The sequence below is a fragment of the Syzygium oleosum genome, unplaced genomic scaffold (assembly GCF_021117445.2).
Source record: "Syzygium oleosum isolate NSW1041296 unplaced genomic scaffold, Sole_v2.1 Sole_v2.15, whole genome shotgun sequence".
In the NCBI taxonomy this organism is placed as follows: Eukaryota; Viridiplantae; Streptophyta; class Magnoliopsida; order Myrtales; family Myrtaceae; genus Syzygium; species Syzygium oleosum.
This window is the reverse complement of record NW_026607499.1, coordinates 5,413,069-5,439,348: the sequence shown is the minus strand read 5'-3', so window position 1 is coordinate 5,439,348 and position 26,280 is coordinate 5,413,069. Positions and strand designations below refer to the sequence as shown.

The 26,280-nt window shown below is 40.0% G+C and overlaps 1 protein-coding gene, 1 long non-coding RNA gene and 1 pseudogene across 2 annotated transcripts; all 3 read right to left on the bottom strand.

Moving 5' to 3' along the window:
* Nucleotides 1-216: 216 nt before the first annotated feature.
* LOC115693332 (homeobox protein HD1) lies at nt 217-4,660 on the bottom strand. The gene is made up of 5 exons (XM_030620311.2): nt 3,649-4,660; nt 3,194-3,314; nt 1,483-1,673; nt 1,026-1,157; nt 217-713 (listed from the first exon to the last, which is right to left on the bottom strand). The coding sequence occupies exons 1-5, from the start codon at nt 3,976-3,978 to the stop codon at nt 573-575; spliced, it is 915 nt and encodes a 304-aa protein (XP_030476171.1). The 5' UTR covers nt 3,979-4,660; the 3' UTR covers nt 217-572.
* Nucleotides 4,661-11,087: 6,427 nt separating this feature from the next.
* Nucleotides 11,088-26,280, bottom strand: LOC130140050 (uncharacterized). Its single transcript, XR_008818056.1, has 3 exons — nt 25,265-26,280; nt 24,985-25,081; nt 11,088-11,586 (listed from the first exon to the last, which is right to left on the bottom strand). It is a non-coding gene; the product is annotated as an uncharacterized LOC130140050 (long non-coding RNA).
* LOC130140048 (uncharacterized) lies at nt 11,122-18,419 on the bottom strand (annotated as a pseudogene).

The window sequence follows — 26,280 nt, the reverse complement described above, 5'->3', positions numbered from 1 at the left end:
GTCAGAGCTTTGTAAGCCTCTAGTTCTTGCTTGTGTTTTTATTTTGCTAAAAAGAAGAACAGAAGGCTAAGGATTACTTTGTTTGGAAACCTTGTTCAAGAAAGCTAGTTGCTTCTGAGGTGTTGAATGGTCGTCCGTCATTCCAGTTTGTTTCATTGCATCAGTAGAGATAATGCTTTGGCAAAAAAAAAAGAAGGAAAAGAATTGCAGCTTGAATCACCGCCAAAAAAACCAAAATTTTACAAAACGAAAAACAAATTAACATCTTGTTCGTTTTGGGCCTAAATACAAGAGAGATTAGGCAACAGAAGCACTTCTAACCAAACAAAAAGACATCAATTTTCTGGGTTTTGTGTATGTAATCTACAGGAATTTGCATAATTTGTTACAGGCACTAACCCCATAATGAATCATCTAATTACCATCACTGCTTGATCCACCACCACAAGTGCTCAGCTCTAGTTATAACGTATACCCCCAGTCGATCAGAAGGTTATATCAGAGTCAATACTGATTTATAAGTTTCGCGTTTCAGTTAGTGGCACAAAGACGAGCATGTCGGTCCGTTGCGCCTACCTCTTGCGCTTGGACTTCAAGGAGGTGACAGATTGGGAATTGTTGTGCCAGTTTCGCTTCCGTTGGTTGATGAACCAGTTGTTTATTTGCTTCAGCTGCAACCCTGTCTCCTCCACGAGTTTCGCCTTGTCATCTTCCTGGAAAGAAACATATATATCAAGCATGTTAATTGTTAATTCACCGCCTCACAATTAAAATTGGGCCTTTCAAATAAAGACATGACGTTGATTAGTTGCATCGAACACAAGGTTGAGAGGCATGAACACACGATAGCAGGAGAAACTGGCAAGATGATTCTAAGAAGAAACATCGACATTTGAGTTTCCGACATGTGGTAAGATGTATGATGACCGTTTGTCCTAAAACCTTAACATTCCGTGACAGCGTAACAACATAACATGTTTGAACTCGAGGGATAAATAAAAGGAAAAAAAAAATCATTTGCTTACAGTTGGGTATGGCCACTTTGAGTGTTGTTGCCACCAAGTTTTCAACACAGAAGTAGTGTCGCCAGGTAATTTTCCGGCTCTCCTTTTCCGTAGTATCTCCTCCCTAACATCCTCAATTCTTGACCTGAAACCCTGCAAAGACCAATCAACACCAATTTCACTGTTTATGATGTTCCTATTGGTAAAAAAAGCTGGATTTGGATTTCAAAGTATGTTTTTTTTTTTAATATATAACTTTAATAAAATTATAAAAGAGGAGTGGCCAAAAAAAAACCTTATTTCTTGAGGCAAAAAAAAAGGTTTAAAAAGGGTGCAAAGGTGAACGATTTCAAAGTATGTTTGTGCACTATAAAAAAGAGAAAACAAACTGATGTCCTTTGTTGGAATCGGAACTAAGCAAACAAAGATAGGGAAATAAGTGGAGCCGGTTCCTTATTGAAAGAGTACTATTGTATACCTGCTTGAGTTCGATCTTCAATTCGTGGCGAACTCTCTCCATCAAAGACCTTTCTGATTCAGTTGGAAGGAGAGGACCGAATCCCATCAGGTCATGAGCATCAGCACCGGATTGATCCAACGAGAAATCCATTTGCAACTCATCCTCATCATCCGACATCGTCGTGCCGGTCCCTTCGCCCAAACTCATTCCTGAAATAATTCCAATTTACAGAAAGATGCCTTGTTGAGTGAGTCCACTCCATTGAGCACTAGGTGTGGCATGAAAACCACGACAATCAATGTAAAATATGGGTGTTCAATTCATAAACACAGCACATATGCTCTATTTTGAAAGTCGTTTCTTCTTCCCAATAGCTCGCATTTGACATTCACATGCTCCCATGTTGTCCTAAAACTCTAATTAACTTGTATGCAATTTAAAATGCATTTGCTTCCTTATAAGATCATGACTACTATTTCATTACCGACTACACCAAGCATTGCCTACAACAAATAATTAAATACGGCGATTAAACTGCCTATTCGATCATCAGATACTAAGTACTTGAGGTCGTGTAATCTCTACAAATTGCCTATGTGAGACCAGGATGGCTTTAGTATAATCCGTACAAGCACTCAACCAGCTGAGAGTTTCAGTTGGAAAACTAGAGATCTAAACACAACCTGGAGATCAATCTAAGACCACATACCGATGATATATATCAAGCATACTTCCCAACACATCACGGTGGATATGATGCGGCAAATACGTCGAAACACGTATTTTATGTTGTTCCCAGTGTGTATATCGTCATTTCTTTATATATAGTTTGCTTGATCTGGCAAATGAGTTTAGCGAATACTTTCTCAACCACCGACGAAGTACGACGATATACCACGCATGATCTCCTATGAGTTCAACAGGAAGTTAGCATCACCATGAAAATTGATTAACAATGTAGCGACCAAACATTATTCCAGTGCAACCTCATCGGTTGTTGGTGCATGGTGGTGATGGGGATTGGGGTACAACCTCCACCGAACTCTCCATGAACCAACTCCTTAAACTCCCATCTAATTCAAAAGCTATACACTAAAAAAAAGATATTTAAGGTCGGTCCTACAACACCCACCTCCTCTTAATAACAATTCCCCAAACTCACAAGAAAACCACCATATCTGCATAATCAACTTGCTCACTCAAACCCTCCGCCTACCGAACAAACGTATCAAAATAACAAAAAAAAAGTCCACAAACGAATCAATCAACCAACGAAAGAACCAGAACACACACACACCTTCTTGTGATTAGAATCTTGTTTGAATTAACCAGGTGTTAAGTAATGCCCCCTTGATGAGGAACACCAGCACAAGTCACGACTAAAGATTGGTTTATATATCATTATTATTATTAATGGGCTGATGGGTGATTCTTCTTTAGATTAGTTTAAGAAGCTGATTTGATGAGAGAGGCGTGGCCTCATATTCACCCACCAAAGTTTTGTCTGAAAAGCGCATGCATCAACGCCCGATCCAGCCCTTCTCTTGCGATAATTCCAATTACGTGGTGCTTTAGACAACCGTTGAAAGCGACTTGATAGGTGTGTACATCTAAGCAGCATCTCTAAAAATATCATCTTAATTATACCCTAGAACAAAATCAAGAAGAAAGAAAAAAAAGAAAATTATCATCTAGAGAGAGAGAGAGAGAGAGAGAGAGAGAGAGATACCAGTGAGAGCTTGGAGGGTGTTTTCGATGTCACGACAGGCCATGACGGCTTCAACGGCGTGGACTCTAACGTGTTGTTGAAGCTGCTCTTTGAAGCTACATAGTACCACCAGATATTGTGCCTACCACAAAAATATCCAATTTTGTTCAAGGAAATTCAAATTGGATACCCATTTTTTTCTTAGTAAAAAGTACTAAACTGGAGCACATACAATAGAAACGCTGATGAAGGGATAATATATGTAGTATATTTCCATATTGGATTTTCTGGGGAGCACTTTCTTGATTATCATAGATGTAATATAACCCTGATCCAACCATAAGCTCTCAAAGAAGTAGAGATTCAAAAGCAAAACCAAGAGAAGCTAATTTTAGTGACTACTACGAGTTCATTTCCGCAAGTGAAAGAGAGAAAAACTACAAGGGTTTGTTCTTGGGGGAGGGAAAAGAACGTACCAAGAAATTGTCAAGCTCTTGCCTGTCGTGAGGAGTGAGGCTGTTGCGGCCGTGCTGCACCGAGGAGGCGGCGTAGGAGCGCAGGAGGTGGTGCGACTGCGTGAGCTGCGCGTCGATCAGCGGCAGCTGGTCGATCGGGGTCGCGACGCGGAGGCATGCCACGTGGGCCGCCAGCAGCTGCTCGTACATCGGGTGGTTGGCGATCTCCGCCTTGAGCTGGCGCTGCTGCTGATCGCCCAAGAACGATGCCTCACCGCTCAGCCCGGCGCCGATCCCGCCCCCGCCGCTGCTGCCGCCGCCCCCCATCATGGCCAAGTTGGGCCCTTGCATTTGGTGGGCTATGGTACTTGTTGTGTATGCTTGAGTACAAGAGAATTTAGTCGAAGTATTAGGAGGATATATAGCCACCAGTGGAAAGAAAGATAGGGGGAATTGAAAGCCTTAAAGGGTATTGCGAAGAAAGTCAGTACTTTTTATTTGTGGCAAGGAAGAGGAGTGACGAGGGTTTTGAAGAAAGAGAGAGGACCACAGAGAGAGAGAGAGAGAGGGGGTTGGGGAAGTATATTGAGAATAGACAGTGAATATTACGATGATGAAAAGAAGAAGAAGAAGAAGACAGTTTTCTCGTTAAGGGTGCGCATGAGGGAAGGAGAGAGAGAGAGGCAGAGACGATATTGGGATCAGAGATGCAAGACTTTCTGCAGCACCCTCTGCGCTTTGCACAGATTTCGCTTCCACAAGGGAAGAGAGAGAGAGAGAGAGAGAGAGAATATGCCACAGCAGGAGGGAGAGAGAGAGAGAGAGAGAGAAGAAGAACAAGAAGAAGAACAGGAAGAAGAAGAGAGGGAGGGGGGGTTGATGTTTGTAGTTTGAGAAGGAAGGAGGAGGAGGGCTACGGAATCATCATTATTGCGAAAGGAGAAGAAGAGGAACGGAAGGGGGGTACACATAAAGAAAGCAGAAAACTCACAGATAAAAGCTGTTCTGCTGCCTGACCATTGGATGGCTTTCTAGCTTTTTCCTTGTTTTCCCAGATATATATAATATTATCTGGGGTTATTTATTGGTGTATTATGGTTCTACTTTTCCTTTTTAAATCGACAGTCAACACTAACTTAGCTTGGGTGTTTGATGGGTTTTCTTTCTTTTCTTTTTATGCATGTACAGGACGTAGTCTTTCTGAGTTTCATACCTCAATCGGGGTTTAATGAATTAGGTAGATCTATCTCTCCATATGCACAATTACTCTTTTCTTATATTAGCATTGCATGCTTAAAATGCGTACAACTTCAAATCGATTCAACATACATAAATGTACCGTTTTCCACAAACTCAGCCGCCCTTGTAATCTCAAAATTAAAAGTTTCCAAAATTTACAATGAGAATATATGATGATTTCGCATATTTATATTTTTATATCGTGAAATATTTTGGGCGTCTGGCATTAAACCAAACAAAAACCCTAATTTCTGAAATCATACAAAAGCGACACAAGTCGCGCTCTCTGGATCACTAAGCACCAATTGTCTTTGATGGATTTTTGGTACACAAAATCTGGTCATGATGCAACAAGAAAAAACAAAAGCTGAGCACTCTTTTTCTTTCTTTATAAACATAGCAATCTAGCGAGGTCTACAATGGTGTAGATCGAAATCAAAGATAGGTTTAGCTTGTGCAGATGATAGGGCCAGTAGGCCGGTAGGTACTAAGCTTAGGAACCTAGCATTCAAGAATAATATGCATAAAAATTCCCCTGTTTTTTTTTCCTAATAAATAAGAAATTTCTATAATTGTTTGGTGCCAATCTCAATTATTGTTATTATTATTATTATTTTTCTTATTTTCATCCATTGTTTGTTGCTCTCTCTCTCTTCTCTCTTTGTAAAGCTGCAAATTGTTCAAGTCAGTGATGGGGACACATCCTTAATGAAGCACTCCTGTCAATGGAAGGAGGCAGGCAGGCAGGTCACTGCCCCTTTTACCATTCGCCTAGGGAAGTTTCCTCTTGTTTTTTCTTTCAAGTGGGTCGTGCCCCATAACTTTATTAATTATTATATAAATGTTTTAAAATAATTTACAACATAAAATCGTGTAATTTGAATGAATTTTTCCGGGTAAGTGCAATCGACCCGTCTTTCTTTCTTTTTTTCGTACCCTCCATTAATGAAATTGTAATAAATAGAAATATTTTGTGGCCCGGTCGACTAGCTCGGGTCTTTTTCTTTGTGTTTTCTGAGGGCAAACATTGTGAAAGGAAGAAATAGAAAAACGAAATCGATAATAAATAGCGGCGAATTTCATATCTCGGTTTGTATATTACATGACAATGTTTTTGGCGAATCAAATTCCCTATTATAACCCTTAACTTACTGTACGTTTATTTGTCGATCATCGTAATACAATTTTATCTGAGATGCTAGGCAATAAATAAGGCAATGGGCTTGCAAGTGAGTATCAATGAATTTCTCCAAAATTCTAAAGGATGTAATAGTAGAAGAAGGTGTTAGTCTAAAATCCAAAAGTTCTATCGGATGTAGTAACATTTTTTCAAGACAAATGGATAAATATTTTCGTTTGGCCACGACCCTTCATGTCATTGATTACACGACGATTCGTGAGCGAAGTAATTTCCCTGGAAAATATGACGAAAGTCTTACGGATAATGGATTCAACACGCTAGCTGACGGGAAATCACATGCCTAATTAATCGTCTTTGTAATAATAACGCATTAACAAACTTACCGTAAATGAGAAAATCACATGACAAATGCATGCGATACCCACCCGGTATGGAATCATGATAAGAAATTCATGCAATTGTGTTAGGGTACGCTCTGCATCCAAATTTGTTGTTGCAAAATAGGGTTTGTTGTATTTCTTTTTAATAAATCTTATTGGGCAAAGAACATTTTTGTAATTAAAGAAAGTCGGCCGAGGGTTGAACTGTCACTGTTCCGCCACCCTCGGCTGGTGATTTGCCTTTACAGTTTGGTGTCTCTTTCTACATGCATTTTGGTGTTTTGAAATAAAAATCAAATAAAAAATAAAAAAACCCAAAATTTTTTTTATAAAAAAAATGCGTGGAAAAAATTACAAAAGGAGGGCCGGAAAAATAACAAATTAAATTAATAGGGAGGAAAACAGGACACACAGACCAGAAGTTTGTTTGGACACAGTGACCACCTACCCAACCCCCCCACCCTGCGCAGCGGGTGACGTGGCGAGCGGCCATTGGCGGTGGGGTCCCTTCGATTTAAGGTACTTATCTTTTGTGCTGACCTTGACGTCTGATGGGTTCCTGTTAACCGTTTGATCGCGGTCACGTTTGCGTCCGATGTGATGTAATGGGTGATCCGATACATGCATGTGTCCAATCGGCCCCGTGGGAATATTGCTCCGCACGGCTAGGTTCTTAGGGCACGAATAGGGGTGCTCTTTGTTTTTATTTTTTCATTCATTTTGGTTCTGTCGGCATTAAGGAATTAATATATTTCACGGGATAATCAAATATTAAGAGAGCCTTCGAGACGAATTTTAAAAATGATTAATGTCACGAAAAACCTCAAAATGAAACGTCTGTGACGAATTTACTCCAAACTAATTTTTTAACTACAAAAAATCCTAAACTGGTACATATATGATAAATTTATCATTTATTAATATTTGTTAAATTTTTATTGTCAAATTGCTGAGTTCGACGACATTTGGCAGTTAACGGGTGCACCAATTTGGGGTTTTACCCTCCGTTTGCAGTTTGTGATTTTTTGTGGTATTTATCTAATTTAACGGAAACCAACGGAGGGTAAATTTGTCACAAGTGTACCGATTTTAGGTTTTTGGTGGTCAAAAAATTAGCTTTTGATAAATTTATCACAGGTGTAATAGGTATTAACCCTTTTAGAAAATATGGGCTCTTATTTTTTCCATGAAAAAAGAAAAAGAGATTATCTTGATATAGGAGTTTTGAAATATTCAGTTTGAGTCATAGTTATTGCCATATTTTAGCGAGCCTACCACCGGCGCACAACCGAATGCAATGGGACAAAGCCGGAGTTATTGCATGTCCCTTGCATGGGCCGGACCTACACCATAAACGAATTGAGACTTCCTAAGATCGGGAGGGGGGGGGGGGGGCGGGGGGATTCGAACTCATGACCAAAGGATTATCAAGCACATAAACTCGGTTTCCGTGTCCGCTACCGCCTCCCAACACACTCGAAATGTACTGTCAAAATTAGATTTCACGAAAAAAAAAGGAGAGTTTTTTCATCAAGATGTTTTAAAAGAACGGAGGTTTAAATTGGCTAAATTGAAAATCGCCTCGCTGTATCCAAGGGACGGTGGGACCAATGTTGGAGCACAATTTCTTGAGATCATCAGTGACAAAATTGAGAATTGTTGGGGATGAAGACATGGTGTGGTGGGTGTCCACTGGAGTTGGATTTAAGCAAAACACTCGAACTACTTCTTTAGGTTTCTTTTGTTTCACGTGGGATTGCTGCTTTGTATACACGAAATCTTTCTTTGTTTTAATATTGGATTGTCCGGCATTTAAGTCTTGTGTCCTCACTAGGAAGCTCGATCTCATCAGATGAATTGCGAAATTATTTTCCAAGTTGAAACCTCTTGTTCTCTCTTTTTAGCTCAATATAATATTCCTATCGAGGGAAAAACAGTGGCTTCTCAATCAACCCCGTTTTGAGGGCTATTTGCAACGGTTTACTTGGTTTTATCTTTAGTCCTCTTAAGTAAACGGAATATGTATGCATGGATTGTTCATCCTGATTTTCTGAGTTCTTACTTTGTTAGTGTCGCGGACATTGCATGGGGTACTTATGAGATCGGAGATTTATCTGCCCGATATGAGCTGCGATTTTGCGCACTATGTAGAAAAAGATGTTCGTATGGAGTCAACGTCGCTGTGACCGAATAACTAAAACATCCATGAACGGCTTATCGTTCCCGATTCTCGAATGAGTCCTCCCACACATGTGGAGGTGATTTCACTATACATTAGTCCTTGTGGGATTAGTAGCCTCTTTAGCTAATCTCTAAAGTCAGAACTTCTGAGTGCTAGCCTTGTTCTTTTTGCTGCAATTTCTCTCCTAATTCAGAAAAAGAACATCTTACCAAGCCCATGCCCCAAATTTGATTGGTATTTTGAAGGGTTGGGTTGAGCCTCTTTCTTTTGCAAAGATGTTGCGACAAAGCTAACCAGCTTTGCTTATCTTGGCGTGAAGTTTAGCATGAGTTTTGTCAATTAAATCATTTTCTTTTGAATTGCATTAGCCCCAACCCATCATTGGACTGCAATGTCTACTTCGTTGTTTATTCAAAACGAGCGGATCTATCATAAGTTTGGAGTGGATTTTTACTTTTCAATTTTCCGTTTCTGTTTTTCGTTTTGTGAAATGTACGGCTTTTCACTTCTCATATGCTAAACATCTAAAATCTAATCGAAATACACGAATATCTAAATCGTTCATAAAATTTTCCATGACCTTTAATTTTTTCGGTGAAGAAGCTCTCGAAAAATTGGTCGAGCGGTCAAAATATCTAAATTGAAACCCGGCGAATGAGTCATAAACAATCTAATTCCGAGTAGCGTTAGTAACTATATAATGGTGGTGATGTGCATAGATGAAATTATTTCCATGTATCCGCGAGAGTTAGTGGAGCACGAATTATGAAATCAAGTATGATCGGAAGCAAGAAAAAAAAAAAAGAAAAAAGAAAGAAAAAAAGAAAAAGATAAGTATAAGAAAGAGAGAATTGTAGAACGTTGGTGGGAATAGAAGTGGGGTCACCATCACAGCTGTAGCCTTGTCGCGTTGTAGGTCCTTGAGATTGCGACCTTTGTTAAGAGCGGTCCCTCTTGGCAAGGACTAGAAAAATCTCCAAATAAAAGAGCACACACACCGAGGATTAGTGGCCCAATTAACGAATAACCTTTAATTTTCTAATAATAGACAGGAACGGTCCCTGAACTTTAATCTAAAGTACAACGTGAACCTTGAACTTTAAATTTATTCAATGTAATTCAAGAACTCTAACCCAATGTTATCCCTGAACTTTTAATTTTTGGTACATGTTCAATTTAGTTCTTAGACTGTATGAAAATGCTCAATTTTCATAAAGTCTAGGAACTAAATTGAACATGTACTAAAAGTCTATGGACCATACTGAACAAATTATTAGTTCATGGATCACATTGTACATTTGGCTAAAGTTCAGGTACCGCATTAAATAAATTTAAAATTCAGGAATCACATTGCACGTTAGACGAAGTTCATGAACCATTTATGTCATTATCTCTAAATTTTTTAAACCTTTCACATACACACAGCGAGAGAGAAAGAGTTCAGTTGCTTTCACGAACCCGCAATTCCTGAGCTTGATAGTCCTCTCCTTTTCATGGTTTTTCTTCTCACTTCTTCCATCTTTCTCTGTAGTTCACCGAAGTCTATCCCATGGCTAATCAGTAGAGGGTAGCCCACTTATCCAAAAGAGAAGGTTTTCTCCCTCGCTTGCTCACACAATCGCCTTCCAATCCACTAACATCGACAATTTGCAAAGAATAATTCCACGTTTTTTGACACTAAAGGACAAAATCGCTTTTGTTGGCGTTATTGTCGTGTACGACGTGGCGTGCCATGATTCAAAAAGAAAATTGGTCGATAGGGGGCCACTTTGGGCCTCTCGAGCTTCATTGGCTAGCTTAAAGGGGCTAGCCCCGTAGATAGATATCAGCACATGAGATGAGAAAGTGACAAACGTTGACCAGAAAGCGAGAGCACATGGCAATGGCAATGGCAAGGACGATGAATCTCTTTTCGCCGATCAAGCACCTCCATGGAGGGGCTGTTAGCGCCCGTGCCGGATGCACAGTGAGCTCCACCAGAACCTCCCTAATCCCGTAGCTGATTTGCATCGGGAATACTCCACTGCAGTTTCGAGTTTCATCCTCCACACCCGCTCTGGCCTACGTGAGTTCTGAAGAGCGCACCCTTGGTTCTCTCATTAACGTGCACGAATGAAATCCATAGCCTACTATAGAAAGAGAGTACTTCTCGGAGTGCCTGATGATTCTCGACCAGAGTGAGGTCCTTTGCAGCAGTTAATCTTAGATTGAACAGTCGCGGTATGCTGGATTTCTTGGGAAGCCATGATATAAGTTCACAACTTTACAAGTCACAAGTCAATTCTACAGGACTTTTCTTGTATATTAGCAGCCAAAGGTTGTTTTCATGGTCATGGAAATTATTTGATGAAGTCCTGCTCACGACCTTCTTATCCGCATTCAGATTGTGTATTAGGGAGATTACGACAACCAAAACTGGCTCCATCGAACAGCAGCAGAACAGGGAACAATGGCAACGGCAACGACAAGAAGATTTGACCCGGAAGAACATCAGAGAATTCAAATGAATTGTATTAGGTACATAAATTTTAAATTTGGTTAGAAAGGCTTCATTGAGTACAAAAAACAATCTTCGTGAAAACTCATTCTTGAATCTTCCTTCACTTACATTTCCGGATAAAGCCACCCAGCTTAAAGGGCCATAAGCTACTGTTTCTAGCAAACTGTAACTGCCCACGAGACACGGTCGCGCAGCTTCCTCAACTAAAATGAACTTGGCCCTTTACACTGTCTATTTCCTTTTTACATGAAACGACAAAGAAAGCATCACACCTCATTCATCTGATGTCAAAATGGCAGAGAGATCCGAGTTTCAACACTACAACACGCATGTAAGGAATTTGGAGCTCACAATCCTTGTCGACATCAATATGACAAAACAAGACCAAGCATTGAAACAGATCATCAGGAGAAAGAAAACCCACTTCCAACTGCAGTATAGATGGCAGTGCCGTTCCAAACTTCTCACCTCTATATAACGTAAGAGCATATAACATGCATTCCCAAACTACCAAAGCCTTGAGTCACACGGCTCCATCGAAATCTCCTTAAATCCCATATTATTCATGTATTCCCTTTCTTTCTATGCGATGATCCACATATTCATTTCCATGTGATGCTTCATTGCAAATGAAACGACAAAATCAAAGCTTCTTGGCTGCTAAAAGAATATTCAAGTCCTAGAAATCTGTTTACAGTACAAAATCAAAGATAGAGCGAAAATCCACATATATTTCCAGAAAGGTTGATTTATATCGTCACATACAATTGGAACAAGGCAAACCATTTACAACGTGATCTCCCCTACAATGCACGCTGTTCACATAATGATACATCTATCCTTGGATTTTGCATCAGCCCTGTTCGAAGATGACGGATTTCTCCCTCCATATCTTCCCACCTGTAGCACCATTAATGGCTGGTATAAGTTACACGCCCCGGGCAAAAGCCTTAAATGAACACTACTTGATTGCATTACAAGTCATTTTCCTTCATTTACAAGCAACTGTAAACTACATACAAAGACTAAAAATTCCTCAAAAGCAACTACACATGTATTTTGCAAGTTTGTTTCTCAGCTATGCAATATCACAACCAATATTCTAACTTCTATCATCTTCAAGAAATCATCCTGAAAGCAAAATATTATCACATATTTGTAGGAGAGGTCAAGGCAGAGAGCAACTCCACGAGACACCTTAAAGAATTGACCTAAATGAGAACTAGCAACTAGATTAAACAAGCAGCCCACTCCACCCTCACCCCCAACCCAACACCTCTGAAAATAAGTTGCTCTTTCATATTTAGCTAATATGGAAGGACCATCCACAACATAAGAAGTTTGAGCTCATCGTTAAATTCAACGAATTCTGGAACATGACAAGGCCCCCTGCCAACTTTCGAACCCCAGACTTCAGTTTTAAGAGTGAGCGCCAGGGACGGATCTAGAAGTTTCTCTTAGGGGTACAAGATTTGATCATTTAGGAATTTAATGATCGACCGCTCGCACACTTCAAAGTACCAAAAAAAAGACAATAATATATAACCTTTGTTTGTCTATGACAACTACGCTTTCAAAATTCTTGAATTGTTTTTTTTTACCAATTTGTGGGGGCAAATTAAAATGGGAAATATTTATTTTTCACATAGCTGTATGTATCTGAAAAATTTAATGGGGGCACGAGTTGTTTTTAGGCCAAAAGTAATTTAGTAATAATTTAAAAACCTTAACATATTCCGAAGTTTTGACAAAATGAGTAAGGGCAAGAGCCGCCGCTACTCTAAAGCTCATTCGGTCCCCGGTGAGCTCTCAAAGCCATCAGGCCAGAGGAAAGTTGATCTTGATGATGACAAGCGAAGTTCCATGTTCTACGTCTAACTTCGATGATTCGACAAATCTGTACTTCCTTTTATAATCTGCATGCGTTAACATATTTGGAGAACAACGAGAATGGAGTTCTCTAAGGTGGCACACAGAAAACTTGGCTTGGACGACATTCGCAAGCGGCAATGCAATATGACCCGATAAACAAATGAGTAAGGACCTTAAGTAAAGACATTGCTTAAAGCAGGGAACTGCCATCAACGCATTATGTTGTGGCCAATAACACGAAAAAGTACTTGTATCTCCAATTAAAACTTTATATTAGAGGTGATAAGTTCCACCGTGGATAGATTCCAATGGAACCCACTCTATTATAACTGGTTCCCAGTTTTTGATACCTAAACCTACCCTATTTGCACCGGAACCTACCACGGTTTTTGGTTCCGGTTCAAGGTCTACCGGAAACCTGTTTTTCATTTGTTTCTTTTTTTTGTTGCATTTTTTACAGCAAAATAATATGAGCGAGAATATGGTTAAAAGTAAAAGATGAACAACAGAAATCCCTTATTTGCCAAAAGCAACAATCCATAAGATGAACACATAGTCACGTACAATAAAAAATGATAACATGTTCAACACACGTATCGTAACACATAAATTATAAAACTCCATTCCTTATTCATCCAAAAAATTATTGCTCCAACCACCTGAAACAAACGAACAACATAGTTAATCATTTAACAATAGTTTAAGTGAGAGTGAGATGAGAACGAGCAACAGTTGCGAGGCTCGAATGAGCCGCAAGCGAGTAAGGAGGAGGGTGAGTTGCGAGAGAGAGTTGTGAAGTGTACGAGTGAGGTAGGAGGCTTGGAGAGAAATGAGATTAAGAGAGAGAAAAACATGCCAAGAGAAAAACTAGGGTTTTTTAGACTTTATAAAACTGGTATGGTCTCAACCAAAAAAAAACCGATACGGTTGGTCCGGTTCCCCGGTGGTTCTTCACTTGGAACCGGGAACCGAACCGGTTCCCACTGGGAAATGAGACCGGCTTTCAGGGCGGTCCGGTCCGATTCCCAGATAGAACGGTCTAGTAGCACAGCCCTACTTTATACCAAAAGCAGCTAATAAGATTACCCAAATAAGACATGGCAACAAGGTGTTCAGCAAACCTGGAACCAGAGATCAGCTTCAAACCACCAATTGACTGTCGTTGCACAATATTGCGTTGTGGTGGTTGTTGCTCCCACTCTTCTTGCTGCAGAGCCATTGCCAATTGACGGTCGAAACTACAACATAGAAGTGTTTGCACTCTTAGCAAAAGGCTCAAGTTAGTCAAAATGTATTTAATTTAGGGATAACTGAACTAGAAGTCCTCAAAATTGTCATGAAAGTGCAATTAAATCTTCAAACTTTCAAAAAGTTCAATTAAGTCATAAAACTTGTCGTGAAAATGCAATCGAGTTCTAAAACTTTCGGAGAGTATAATTAACAGAAGGACTTGATTGGACCAATTTGATAAGTTTTGGGACTGGATTGCACTTTCTGAAAATTTTAGGACTCAATTGCACTTTCACGACAAGTTGTAGGACTTAATTGTACTTTCACGACAAGTTTTAAGACTTCTAGTGCACTTATCCCTTTTATTTATGTGGCACGAAGAGAAAGAGGCTTTAATGGACAAGAAACACTCAAGCTGAAGAGACATGTCTTCGAACTCCGAATAGTTCAAAAAGCCTAGCCAATTATCAACAGAGTGTTGCAATTATGCAGAGAGCATGAGAATGCTTTTCCGAAGAAATAAACGATTCCTTCACATGGCGTGGCGCAAATAACAAGACCACTGATGTCACTTGGCAAAATCCAGTAAGAATGTTAATATTGCTCGACCTAGTCTTAATCCATCTGAACTATAAAACCATAAGAAGCCAATAAGTTAGGATTTTTTACTCCGTATTCAAGCCTGCAAGTGTTGCATTGTCGATGCTGGCAACATAGTCCTGCAGCACACGAGGGTAATATCGGTTGAAGGTTATGGCGAAATTCAGAGCACATAAGATAAAAATAGATACATAAATCTGTGCTGGCCATGGCATTATGCTCGTCCCATGTATCATTTGTATGACTTACTATCTCATATTCCTTAAAATCGCTGCACACGTACACGTTGTCCCTATTGACCTGAAAACGCAGTGCCAGTGCTTAAAAGAAACATCAATGCAAACCATCCACATAGGAAAAAGCAACATAATCAGTTCAGTCTAAAAATATATATAATAATAACACGGTATGATTTAATGATCATCTTAAAATTAACTTATTTGCCGGAAAGACTAACAGTAACAAACTGTTGTATAACACAACAAGAAAGAAGGCATGTAATAAGGTCAAGTGATGATTGTTGGGAGAGTAGGGGGAAATACTTCCAAGCTTCAAAAGTGGAAAATAGAGTTCCAAGGGGAAGTCCATCCCACAACCCATAAGTGGGATAGGTAAACTCGAAAAGGTACTCTATTCACCTTCCTAAAAACTTGGATAGCACCCTCATTCAGTTTGGATCTGGATATGAGATTATCAGAACATGTCCATGGTTGAGCCGAATCAAGTAAGAAATGCAATACTTGTAAGGAAAATCAAACTTTGGAAATAGAGAGAAATTACAAAAAAAAATTCCATCATGTTTAGTAGCTGTCGCATAATTTACGAATGTAATTCTCATCAATCAAATTGCATTTCTTGTTCAACATATCTTTTCCCCATTCAACTTGCACAGTTGTGCATAAAAAGAGAGAAAATCCCATAACTTGAAATAAGTCCCTTTCTCTTAACCGTGTGAGGTTACAGACGTGAAGTAGAACTAGAAAACTAGTCCTGTTTGGAACAAATTGCACCTTCGTTTCAAAATCATTGAGTTCACAACCAAATTTGGCAGTTACCACCACCATAAGAATAGGTTATGCCCTGATTAAACGACCTTACCTTTTTCTATGACCAGATTAAATGGCCTTAGCTATGTCTTGGATTCATTAAAGAAATCCAAATTAAAAACACTCACCAGAAAAACCACAATCCTGAAAAAACAGCTTCAGTTTCAAGCAGGGAAAAGGATGAAATCAGAACAAACTGATGAAAGTTCTCTTCGTCAATGACAATGAAAACACGCTTCTTACCCTTTCTAGTTTCTCCCACACATGATCAGGCTTATCTTGGAAACCTTCGTCTGTAGCTAATAGATATAGTTGACCTTTCTACTGCAAATGACACAAAAATTAATTAAAAAGAGATTTCTTCTCTCATCGGGCACAAACAGATGCAATGTCCAACGGTTCACAGTAACAATATAAACATACAAGAGATACAAAACGAAGCCCATGACAGACCTTAAACATGGTACTGAAATGTTCGTTATCAAAGAGCACACAAGGCTCTCGCCCTATAACATCACATTGTAGACAAGAAAGGCTGCATTGTTCATAAAGAATTATTATGGAGGATAGAAAATTCATGCACATACCCATGAGATGGCCAACTGATAATTGATAGAAAAAAAATGGAGGATGGCAAATTCATACACATACCCATAATTGGTCAACCGACCGGCGCTGCTCTCCAAGAATTCCCGCACTAATTCCCCTAAGAGCAAATTTGACAAAAAGAGATATAGCATCATGACAAAGTTAATAGTAAACTGAACATCCAGTTGATTACAAAACCTCTTACTCTGTCGTGGAGTTGTCCATTCTGGTGCAACAAGCTCACTCGCAAGGGCATTATATGAGTTGGATCCGATTGCCATTCCGGTATCACCATCCTAAGAAAGATGTAGATGGATGGATATAAAGGCATAGGCAGAATTAGAATAAGTTGACATGAGGGAGGAGACAGAGAACTAAAACTAGGGGGAATTTACTCTAGATTCCAGTAAAGGAAGTACAGACTTCTTTTGCCTGCCTATGCAAGGGATTGAGTACCAAAATAGAGCAAGATCATAGATGATACTTCTATCCCAAGAAGAATTTAAATGCAATGAAATGAGACTGACAGACATTTGATCATGGAGCAAACCACAGCGGTTTCCCCATTTGATCATCAAGCAACCTAAAGTTGGTTTTCGAATAAATCAATAATCCGAATCAGCAGAAGTTAAACATCATCCTAGATAGAAACTGCTTGTAATCCAAATAAAAATTCTCAAAAGAAAGATAGTTTCCACCGTCGATACTGAAAGCCACACATATGCCAGCGCATCTGTTAACCATTTTGATAATAGACAGCAAATGAGGACTATCACTTCCATCCGGATGAAGCAGACAATCACGAGTCACTTGAGAATTTACTCCAAAAAAAGTCACGAGGCAACTGGCACAAAAGCACAGAAACCGGAAAGTTAAAGCACTTGGGGATGAATAATGCAGCCATGATACAGTGAAATGCCCAGCAGATCAAAGATTGTACATGCTGGGGTGAATTCAAAGTCACCTATCCTGCAATTAAGAGAACATATCTATTCAAGACCTATAAAACCATAACGATTCAGGCTAAAACTTGAATACTTGTCATAAAACCAATTCAACCAGCTGAACTTTATATTGACATCGATGCCAAAGGGAAGACGTGGCAGCAGATCAATAGCATCCGCAATATTCTGTTGTTGATTTTCAACATAGCCAGCATCCTTATTCTGCAACATTTCCAAAGAGGGGATAAAAAGAATAGAAGATTAACATCCATCATAACCAGAGAAACACTACACAATTCCAGGGGACAAGATTAGGCCATTACATTGATATTGCTATTGGAATCAATTAGTCGTTGCTTCACCAAAGACAGCAATCTTTTTTCAGAAACCTCATCTACACTCAGCTCCAGGTCCAAGATGCCCCGCAACAGAAGAACATTACCTGCATATGATCCCATTTAAGAACATTCCCCGAGTATACCGTCACCCACGAATAAACTCTTTACACACGACGGACGCACCCAAAAAAAAGAAAAAAATATTTGCATGAGCTAAGAGAACTTGTATTATAATGAGCCGAACGTGAACGACGCCGAATTCCCCTCGCCGATTTCTCAACACCAGACGAAGTTATAGTCCACGAGTGCCACGGTTGACATAGCCGCAATTGAAAAACAGAAGATAGGCAATCGACTCGATTTCATCCCCCAACACAAATCCTAGCCGCGACCCACCAAGCAAACGAAGGACATGAACATCGATCGGAAGCCAGAGAACGGCGAAAACCCAAGAGACCCGCAAATAAAGAGGACGAGAGAGACAGAGTGAGACACACAGAGAGAGAGAGAGACGGAGAGAGACAGAGAAGGGGAAAGAAGAGGGGATGTTTACAGATGGCGACGAGAGGGCAAGGGCCGTTGTCGTTCTGGAGGATGATCCGCGTGAGGCGATCGAAGAACCAGATGAGCCTCGTCTGGAAGACGCGTCCTTCCCCCGCAGGCGAACCAGTAGTACGAATCGCCATGGCGATGTTAAGAACGGGAACAAGCAGCGCCCCATGGAGGAGATCTATAGGGACGGAAGGAAGGAAGGAAGGAAGGAGAGTGAGAGTGAGAGTGAGAGAGAGAGAGCAGTTCTTTGCGTGTCACTTGAAGAACATGGTCGGTTTGTCTCATTAGCTCATCTTATCCATGGTGGGAGTAGGTGGGAGATTGGCTGACACTGTAGAAAGTAATATCGGTCGGGGCACGCACCCCCTGACGCGATGGTCTTCTACAACGAGGGCGAGTAATGATCCTAGTTCAGCTCCTAATCGCAGCCTCTCGACTTCTCTCAAGGGTTCATTTCCCGTGTGACCAAGATACAAATCATGAAGCCCTCATCATAATTTGCTATCACTTGAGCTATCTGGGGCAGGTTGCTCTTGCAAATGAAGATTCGTACGTCATCTCGCGGAGCTAGACACTTCAATTAATCTACCCACGGGTTCGTTGAGAGTTCAAAAGCATTGTCGAGGCTCGTCCTGTCCAATCGTATCGATCTCATATCAGGAAATATCGAAAATTGGATTAGCTTGACGAGCCGCGCAAAAAAGGAATTGTGGTTGATTTTGTCGGCTGTGATCGACTAGTATGATATATTATCTTCGGTTTAGGCGATGGGAAGTAAATTTCATTCGAGTGGGAGACCGATGAGAGGTGGAAGAAGATTGAAGGGAGAGAGAGCTCGGCTCAAAAGGCACGAGGGACCACAAACTCAAAGCAGCCACTTTGAACTTTTCGAGTGGTGAGGCATGGGCCATCGAGAGAGAGAGTGTCTAACACTGTTGAAATTCGATTCAAAAGCCATTCACCGTATATGTTCCTATACATGCGGTTTTCGTTCACTTCTCGATTTAAGTTTTTTGGCTTGACTTTTTAATATGGCATTAGAGCCGAGTTTGTCAAATTATGTGTGACATGTTTGGTAATAATTTTTACGATATACGGTTAAGTATTATTTAGCTTCGAGTTTTGAAAGATACGTATGGAATCTCATGTCGGTCATTGATTTTGTGAGGTAGAAGGTGCGAAAGATGATTTTCCGCGACTTTAATTGCCCAGAGTTTAATGCGTTTAGATTACATTGATAGATGTTAACATGTACATTAATGGTGTAGAGTGACGGTTACTATCATATTCTTTGAATTACAAATTTGATAATTTTCAAGTTTCAAATTTAATGGGTTGAGATTTTCCTAGTGTCCAATATCTTTCATTAACAACTTTGGTGGGTTCAAAATATTTTTTGGACCTATCAGTGTTTGGGACGGAAAACTAATTTCCTTATTTACGCACTGATTTATTATATTTTGGTAACTTAACAAAATTCCTACTTTGGAACCACATAATTGAGCCATTTGTCGTTTTCTAATTTGAACACTTTTCCCTCAATTTCAACCGAATATTTTTAACCTCAAGCCATCATTACTTTTAACCTTGGTTATTTACTCTTACCTCTTGGTAACTCTTGGTTATCTAAATTTATCCCCTTGGCCATATAATTGGATTGAATCATATTGTTATGTCACTTGTAACTTTCTAACTTGAGCACATCCCTTGCAATCTCCACCTAACAATTTTTAACCTCAAGTAATTATTTCCTTTAAACATCGATAAGTTATTATCTCTTGGTATTCCTACAATAATCTTCTAAATTCATTTCCCTTGACTGTACAATTGCCATCTTCTTATGTCTTCAAGCTTCAAAACAATTCCAACTCGATCTTGCATAGAAAAAAGAGGTCACTCGTCACTTTTTCTCCTACTATCACTTTCCGATCCTTCGGTTAAAAGTAAAGATTCCAATCTTGTGTTGTTGAAGCTTCAAAATTCCATCTTTCAAAAGTTTACAAGGTAATTTGGTGGATTTTATTCTCTTTTAATTAAATTAGTTTTGTTAAAAGATTGAGAGTTGTTGATTTTTGTTCTTGTTTATTTTGCCTTAAAGGTGATTTTAGGGGCTAAATTAGATTGATCTACTTTGTACTTTTGACTTAGTTGGTTGATATTTGTTAATTTGTTTTAAATTAGAAGGTAAGTGTGAGCAATCCTCAATAATGCACATGTTGAGATATCGTGATGATTTGACTTGTCTCGATGAGTTCTTATACTCTAGGGGTTATATTCTCAAAAGAAGGCCCAACATGGATATCGTCTCAAATAAAGGCATAAAGTGGTCAATTTAGTTTCGAATAACCAAAATTTTATTTCCAATTTTTTTCATTTAATTATAAAAATGTCAGTGAAGACGTAGGTGGTGCAAGTGTAGGAGGAGGTGGTGATTGGGGCAGTGGCGGGGACGGTGGTGGAGGAGATCTTAGTGGAGGTAGCGTGAGTGGAGTAAGTGTTGGAGGTAGGGGTGGAGGTGGTGGAGGAGACGTGGGTGGTGGTGGTGTTGGAGGAGGTGGCGGTGGAGGAGATGAGGGTGTTGGGAGTGTCGAAGGAGGTGGTGACTCGAGCAGTGGCAATGGCGATGGTGGAGGAGGCGTGGGTGACGGTGGCGGTGGAGGAGGTAGCGGAGGAGGTTGGCTGTGGCGGTGGCGGTGGCTTTGGTGTCTTTTTATTCACATATCTTCAATCAATTAAAAGTTTATGGACTATTAAAGTTGGGATTGCGTGAACTCCTGTCATGACTCGATTCTTTATCATGTAATTTCTGCCGCCACTCTTCAGCGATCTTGTTTGCATCCTAACATTACTTAATTAGGGAGTGCAAAGTTGGATAGAAAATTACTACTTTTAACACTATTGATCTTGATGATTAGTTAATTTACAGAAACTTAATTATCCATGTTATAGTAAGCAGAGTTGAGTTGTGTAAAAAGTAGATTATTTCTACCATTTTCTTTACACGATAAGGAAAGAGGTTCTTCGCATAAAATGTCACATGGTCCCTGCTGGAGTTGACGTGGAGAAAGAGATGAATCATCATTGTCCACTAGAATCTTTTTTGGTGATAGCCAACCAAAGCTCTCTCGTTCAAGTTCCCTTTGCTTTTCTCAATCTAATGTCCGAGTCTCCAAAGAATGCCAGGTGCATAAAAATGATTAATAAGAATATTACCTTTTAGGGAATTAAATTCCCTTGAGGTTACGGATGTGTTATACTGTGGATAGGGACGCCGCCGACATTCCCACGTGGTCAATGAAACCTTTCCGTCTCATCATGAATGGAAACGAAAAAGATTGACATGGAAAACAACAAATCCTTGTGATAGCTGCCCCGTGTAGACATGATCACGGGTCGGTTTTGGCCCGGAACTGGCCCGGGTCAAACCCCGGACTGGCTAGTTGACCGAGCTCGCAGTTCGGAACCGGAATCAGCCCGTGGCCTACGGGCCTGGTTCCGGTTCCAACAATTTTGGAACCGGGTTCCGGGCCCGGTTCCAAAAAAAAAAAACTGTAAATTTATTTTTTTCTCTCTTTTTTTCCCCAAATTTGATTACAATGTACATTTTGATTACATTTTATATTGAATAATTCATTATTTCATAATTTGATAATTCATTATTATTTTTATTTCATAATTTATTTTTTTAATTTTTACCGATCGGTTCCGAACTAAGCCGGAACCGGAACCAGCCCGAAACCGCCGGTTCATACATGCGTGTCGCAGGGGTGAGAGAGAGAGAGAGAGGGGCTTCTATAGCTAAAAGAAAATTATATGGGACCCTATCCTCTGTAGGAGATGCCTACCTCTAGTAATCTATCTCTAAGTGCTAATTTGTATAATTGATTGTTATGAAATCCAATTAATTTTGTGTGTCAATCATACAGTTTAGCACTTATAGTTAGATCACTAGAGTTAGGTATCTCCTATAAGGATAGGACCCCATATGATTACTAGAGTTAGGTATCTCTCTCTCTCAAATAGGATACCAATCTTGTTGAAATTGGCAACATTTGTTGAGCTGCCATCATATCATATACAATGAAGCGGAAAAGAGAATTGTGAAATAATAAACAATACATGAGCATATTTATAGGCTTTATTGATAAAGTAACAGAATATTACAATATCATTGACAATCAAACTTGATCAATTAAAGAAAACACAATCAAAAAAAGATAATGCATAATCCTAAGAGATATGCAAAATCAAAAAAGATGTATAGAATCTCCTAGATATATCTCTAACATTTTACTCAAACTCAAGATGACGTAAAAGATCTTGAAAACACTTGGATGGATGCGTCATAGTGAAGACATCAACATTTTGATCAATTTGGTTTGCTTTACCAACTAACCAAATTTTGTACACGTCCAGGTTCATTGTCGTCCAAGTACATTTTTTTCTTTATTTTTCTTTTTCTTTCTCTCTTTGTTTCATGGTTTTCTTTTCTATTCTTTCTTTTCTCTTTCTTCATCTTGTCTTGGTTGTCCCGCGCTTCGCCGTTGATCACCGGCCCGTTGTTGCACTGCCACCTTGCACGGCCAGAGGTTTCAAGCAAGCTCCGGCGGTACCTACCCCAGTCCAGACGCCCTTGCTTGTTGCCATCACTACGCCTGGTTTCTCTTTTGCAGGTTGCCTAACTCCCGTTCTAGCGTTATCAAGTCAAGCCGCGGCTCCCTCCTTTAAGGGTCTTTCCGTCAACCGCCACCAATTCGTGAGCATCTCCACTCTGGGTCAACGTCTTGTGACATAGCACACCCAAGCGCCATCGTCCACACTAATTCCCCATCTCGGTGTTCGCTCCATCGCCGATCCAAGAGTTCATCCCATGGCCACTGTTGATAGCCACGGCGTCCTCCTCAAGCCGGTTTCCCTTGTGACTTCACGACTCCATTGTTCGTACCATGTCTTTGGTCGCCTCCCTTGGGGCTTTGGTGATCAATTCAACAGAGTTCGAGAATCCGACACTTGAGAAACAGAGGGCTCGAGATCATTTGTTATTGCCTCAAAGTCCTTCTCGGCGCCTCACGCGCCGTCAAATTGCTATTTGAAGAAGCCTTTGCAACTAGCGAAGTACTGATCTAAGATAAAATTGAGAATCTTGAAAAGAGGACGACAGATTTTAGGACGGAAGAGGCCATAAAGATGCCGAGTGCTTCTTTTTTTGCTCCAAGTAGTGTTAGTAACTATACTATGGTGATTCGTATAAATGAAACTATTTCCATGTATTCGTGAGAGTTAGTGGACGGCCAATTATGAAATCAAGTATGACCGGAAGCTTAAAAAAAGAGAAATGATAGATATAAGAAAGAGAAAACTTGGAGAACGTTGGTAGGAATAGACGATCTGCAAAGAATAATTGAAAGTTTTTGACACTAGTGGACAAAATCGCTTTTGTTGTTGTTATTGTCGTATATGACGTGGCGTGCCATGATTCAAAAAGAAAATTGGTCGATAGGGGGCCACTTTGGGCCTCTCGAGCTTCATTGGCTAGCTTAAAGGGGCTAGCCCCGTAGATAGATATCAGCACATGAGACGAGAGAGCGACATACATTGACCAAAAAGAGAGCGCATGGCAATGAATCTCTTTTCGCCGATCAAGCGCCTCCATGGAGGAGCTGTTGGCGCCCGTGCCGGATGCACAGTGAGCTCCACCAGAACCTCCCTAATCCCCTAGCTGATTTGCATCGGAAATCCCCCATGCAGTTTCGAGTTTCATCCTCCTATGATCGTTCCCCGCTCTGACCTACGTGAGTTCTAAAGACCGTGCCCCAGTTCTCTCATTTACGTGCATGAATGAAATCCATAGCCTACTATGGAAAGAGAGTACTTCTCAAAGTGCCTGATGATTCTCGACCAGAGTGAGGTCCTTAGCAGCAGTTAATCAGTCGCGGTATGCTAGATTTCTTGGGAAGCCATGAAATAAGTTCACAACTTTACGAGTCATAAGTCATTTAAACGTGACTTTTCTTGTGCATTAGCAGCAAAAGGTTGTTTTCATAGTAATGGAAACAATTTGATGAAGTCCTGTTCACAACCTTCTTTTCCCCACTCAGATTGTGTAATAGGGAGATTATAACAACCAAAACTGGCTCCATCAAAGTCACATGAGTGAACAGCAGCAGAGCGGGGAACAATGACAACAGCAGCGACAACAAGATTTCACCCGGAAGAACATCAAAGAATTCAAATGAATTGTATTAGGTACATATATTTTAAAATTTGGTTAGAGAGGCCTCATTAAGTATAAAAAACTATCTTCGCAAAAACTCGTTCTTGAATCTTCCGTTACTTACGTATCTGGATAAAGCCACCCAGCTTAAAGGGCCATAAGCTATCGTTTCTAGCAAAGTGAAACTGCCCACCAAACACGGTCACGCAGCTTCCTCAACTAAAATGAACTTGGCCCTTTTACACTGTATATTTCTTTATTACATGAAACGACAAAGAAAGCATCACACCCCATTCATCTGATATCAAAATGGCAGAGAGATCCAAATTTCAACACTGCAACACGCGTGTAAGGAATTTGAAGCTCACAATCCTTGTCGACATCAATATGACAAAACAAGGCCGGCATTGAAACAGATCATCAGGAGAAAGAAAACCCACTTCCAACTGCAGTATAGATGGCAGTACCGTTCCAAACTTCTCACCTCTGTATAACATAAGAGCCTATAACATGCATTCCCAAACTATCAACCTTGAGTCACACGGCTCCATTGAAATCTCCTTAAATCCCGTATTATTCATGTATTCCCTTTTTATGCAATGATCCACATATTCATTTCCATGTGATGCTTCATTGCAAACGAAACGACAAAATCAAAGCTTCTTGGCTGCTAAAAGAATATGCAAGTCCTAGAAATCTATTTACAGTACAAAATCAAAGATTGAGTGAAAATCCACATATTTCCAGAAAGGTTGATTAATATCGTCACATACAATTGGAACAAGGCAAGCCATTTACAACGTGAACTCACCTACAATGCACGCTGTTCACATAATGATACATCTATCCTTTGATTTTGCATCAGCCCTGTTCGAAGATGATGGATTTCTCCCTCCATATCTTCCCACCTGTAAAGCACCATTAATGGCTGGTATAAGTTAAACGCCCAGGGGAAAAGCCTTAAATGAACACTACTTGATTGCATTACAAGTCATTCTCCTTCATTTACATGCAACTGTAAACTACATACAAAGACTAAAAATTCCTCAGAAGCAACTACACGTGTATTTTGCAAGTTTGTTTCTCAGCTATGCCATATCACAACCAATAGTCTAACTTCTATCACCTTCAAGAAATCATCCTGAAAGCAAAATATTATCACATATTAGTAGGAGAGGTCAAGGCAGAGAGCAACTCCACGAGATACCTTAAAGAATTGACCTAAATGAGAACTAGCAACTAGATTAAACAAGCAGCCCACTCCACCCTCACCCCCAACCCAACACCTCTGACAATAAGTTGCTCTTTCATATTTAGCTAATATGGAAGGACCATCCATAACATAAGAAGTTTGAGCTCATCCTTAAATTCGACGAATTCTTGAACATGACAAGCCCCCCTGCCAACTTTCGAACCCCTGACTTCGGTTTTAAGAGTGAGCGCCAGGGACGGATCTAGAAGTTTCTCTTAGGGGGAACAAGATTTGATCATTTAGGAATTTAATGATCGACCGCTCGTACACTTAAAAGTACCAAAAAAAAAGAAAATAATATATAACCTTTGTTTGTCTATAACATCTACGCTTTCAAAATTCTTGAATTGTTTGTTTTACCAATTTGTGGGGGCAAATTAAAATGGGAAATATTTACTTTTCACATAGCTGTATATATCTGAGAAATTTAATGGGTGCACGAGTTGTTTGTAGGCCAAAAGTAATTTAGTAATAGTTTAAAAACCTTAGCATATTCCAAAGTTTTAACAAAATGAGTAAGGGCAAGAGCCGCCGCTACGCTAATGCTAAGTCAGTCCCCGGTGAGTTCTCAAAGC

Excerpts from the sequence above, each read along its gene's own strand:
- LOC115693332 (XM_030620311.2), bottom strand. The coding sequence starts at position 3,978 with ATGCAAGGGCCCAACTTGGCCATGATGGGGGGCGGCGGCAGCAGCGGC. Across the intron at positions 1,674-3,193 it reads CACCCTCCAAGCTCTCACTG|GAATGAGTTTGGGCGAAGGG; the intron begins GTATCTCTCTCT and ends GAATTATTTCAG. Across the intron at positions 714-1,025 it reads CAAAGTGGCCATACCCAACT|GAAGATGACAAGGCGAAACT; the intron begins GTAAGCAAATGA and ends GTTTCTTTCCAG.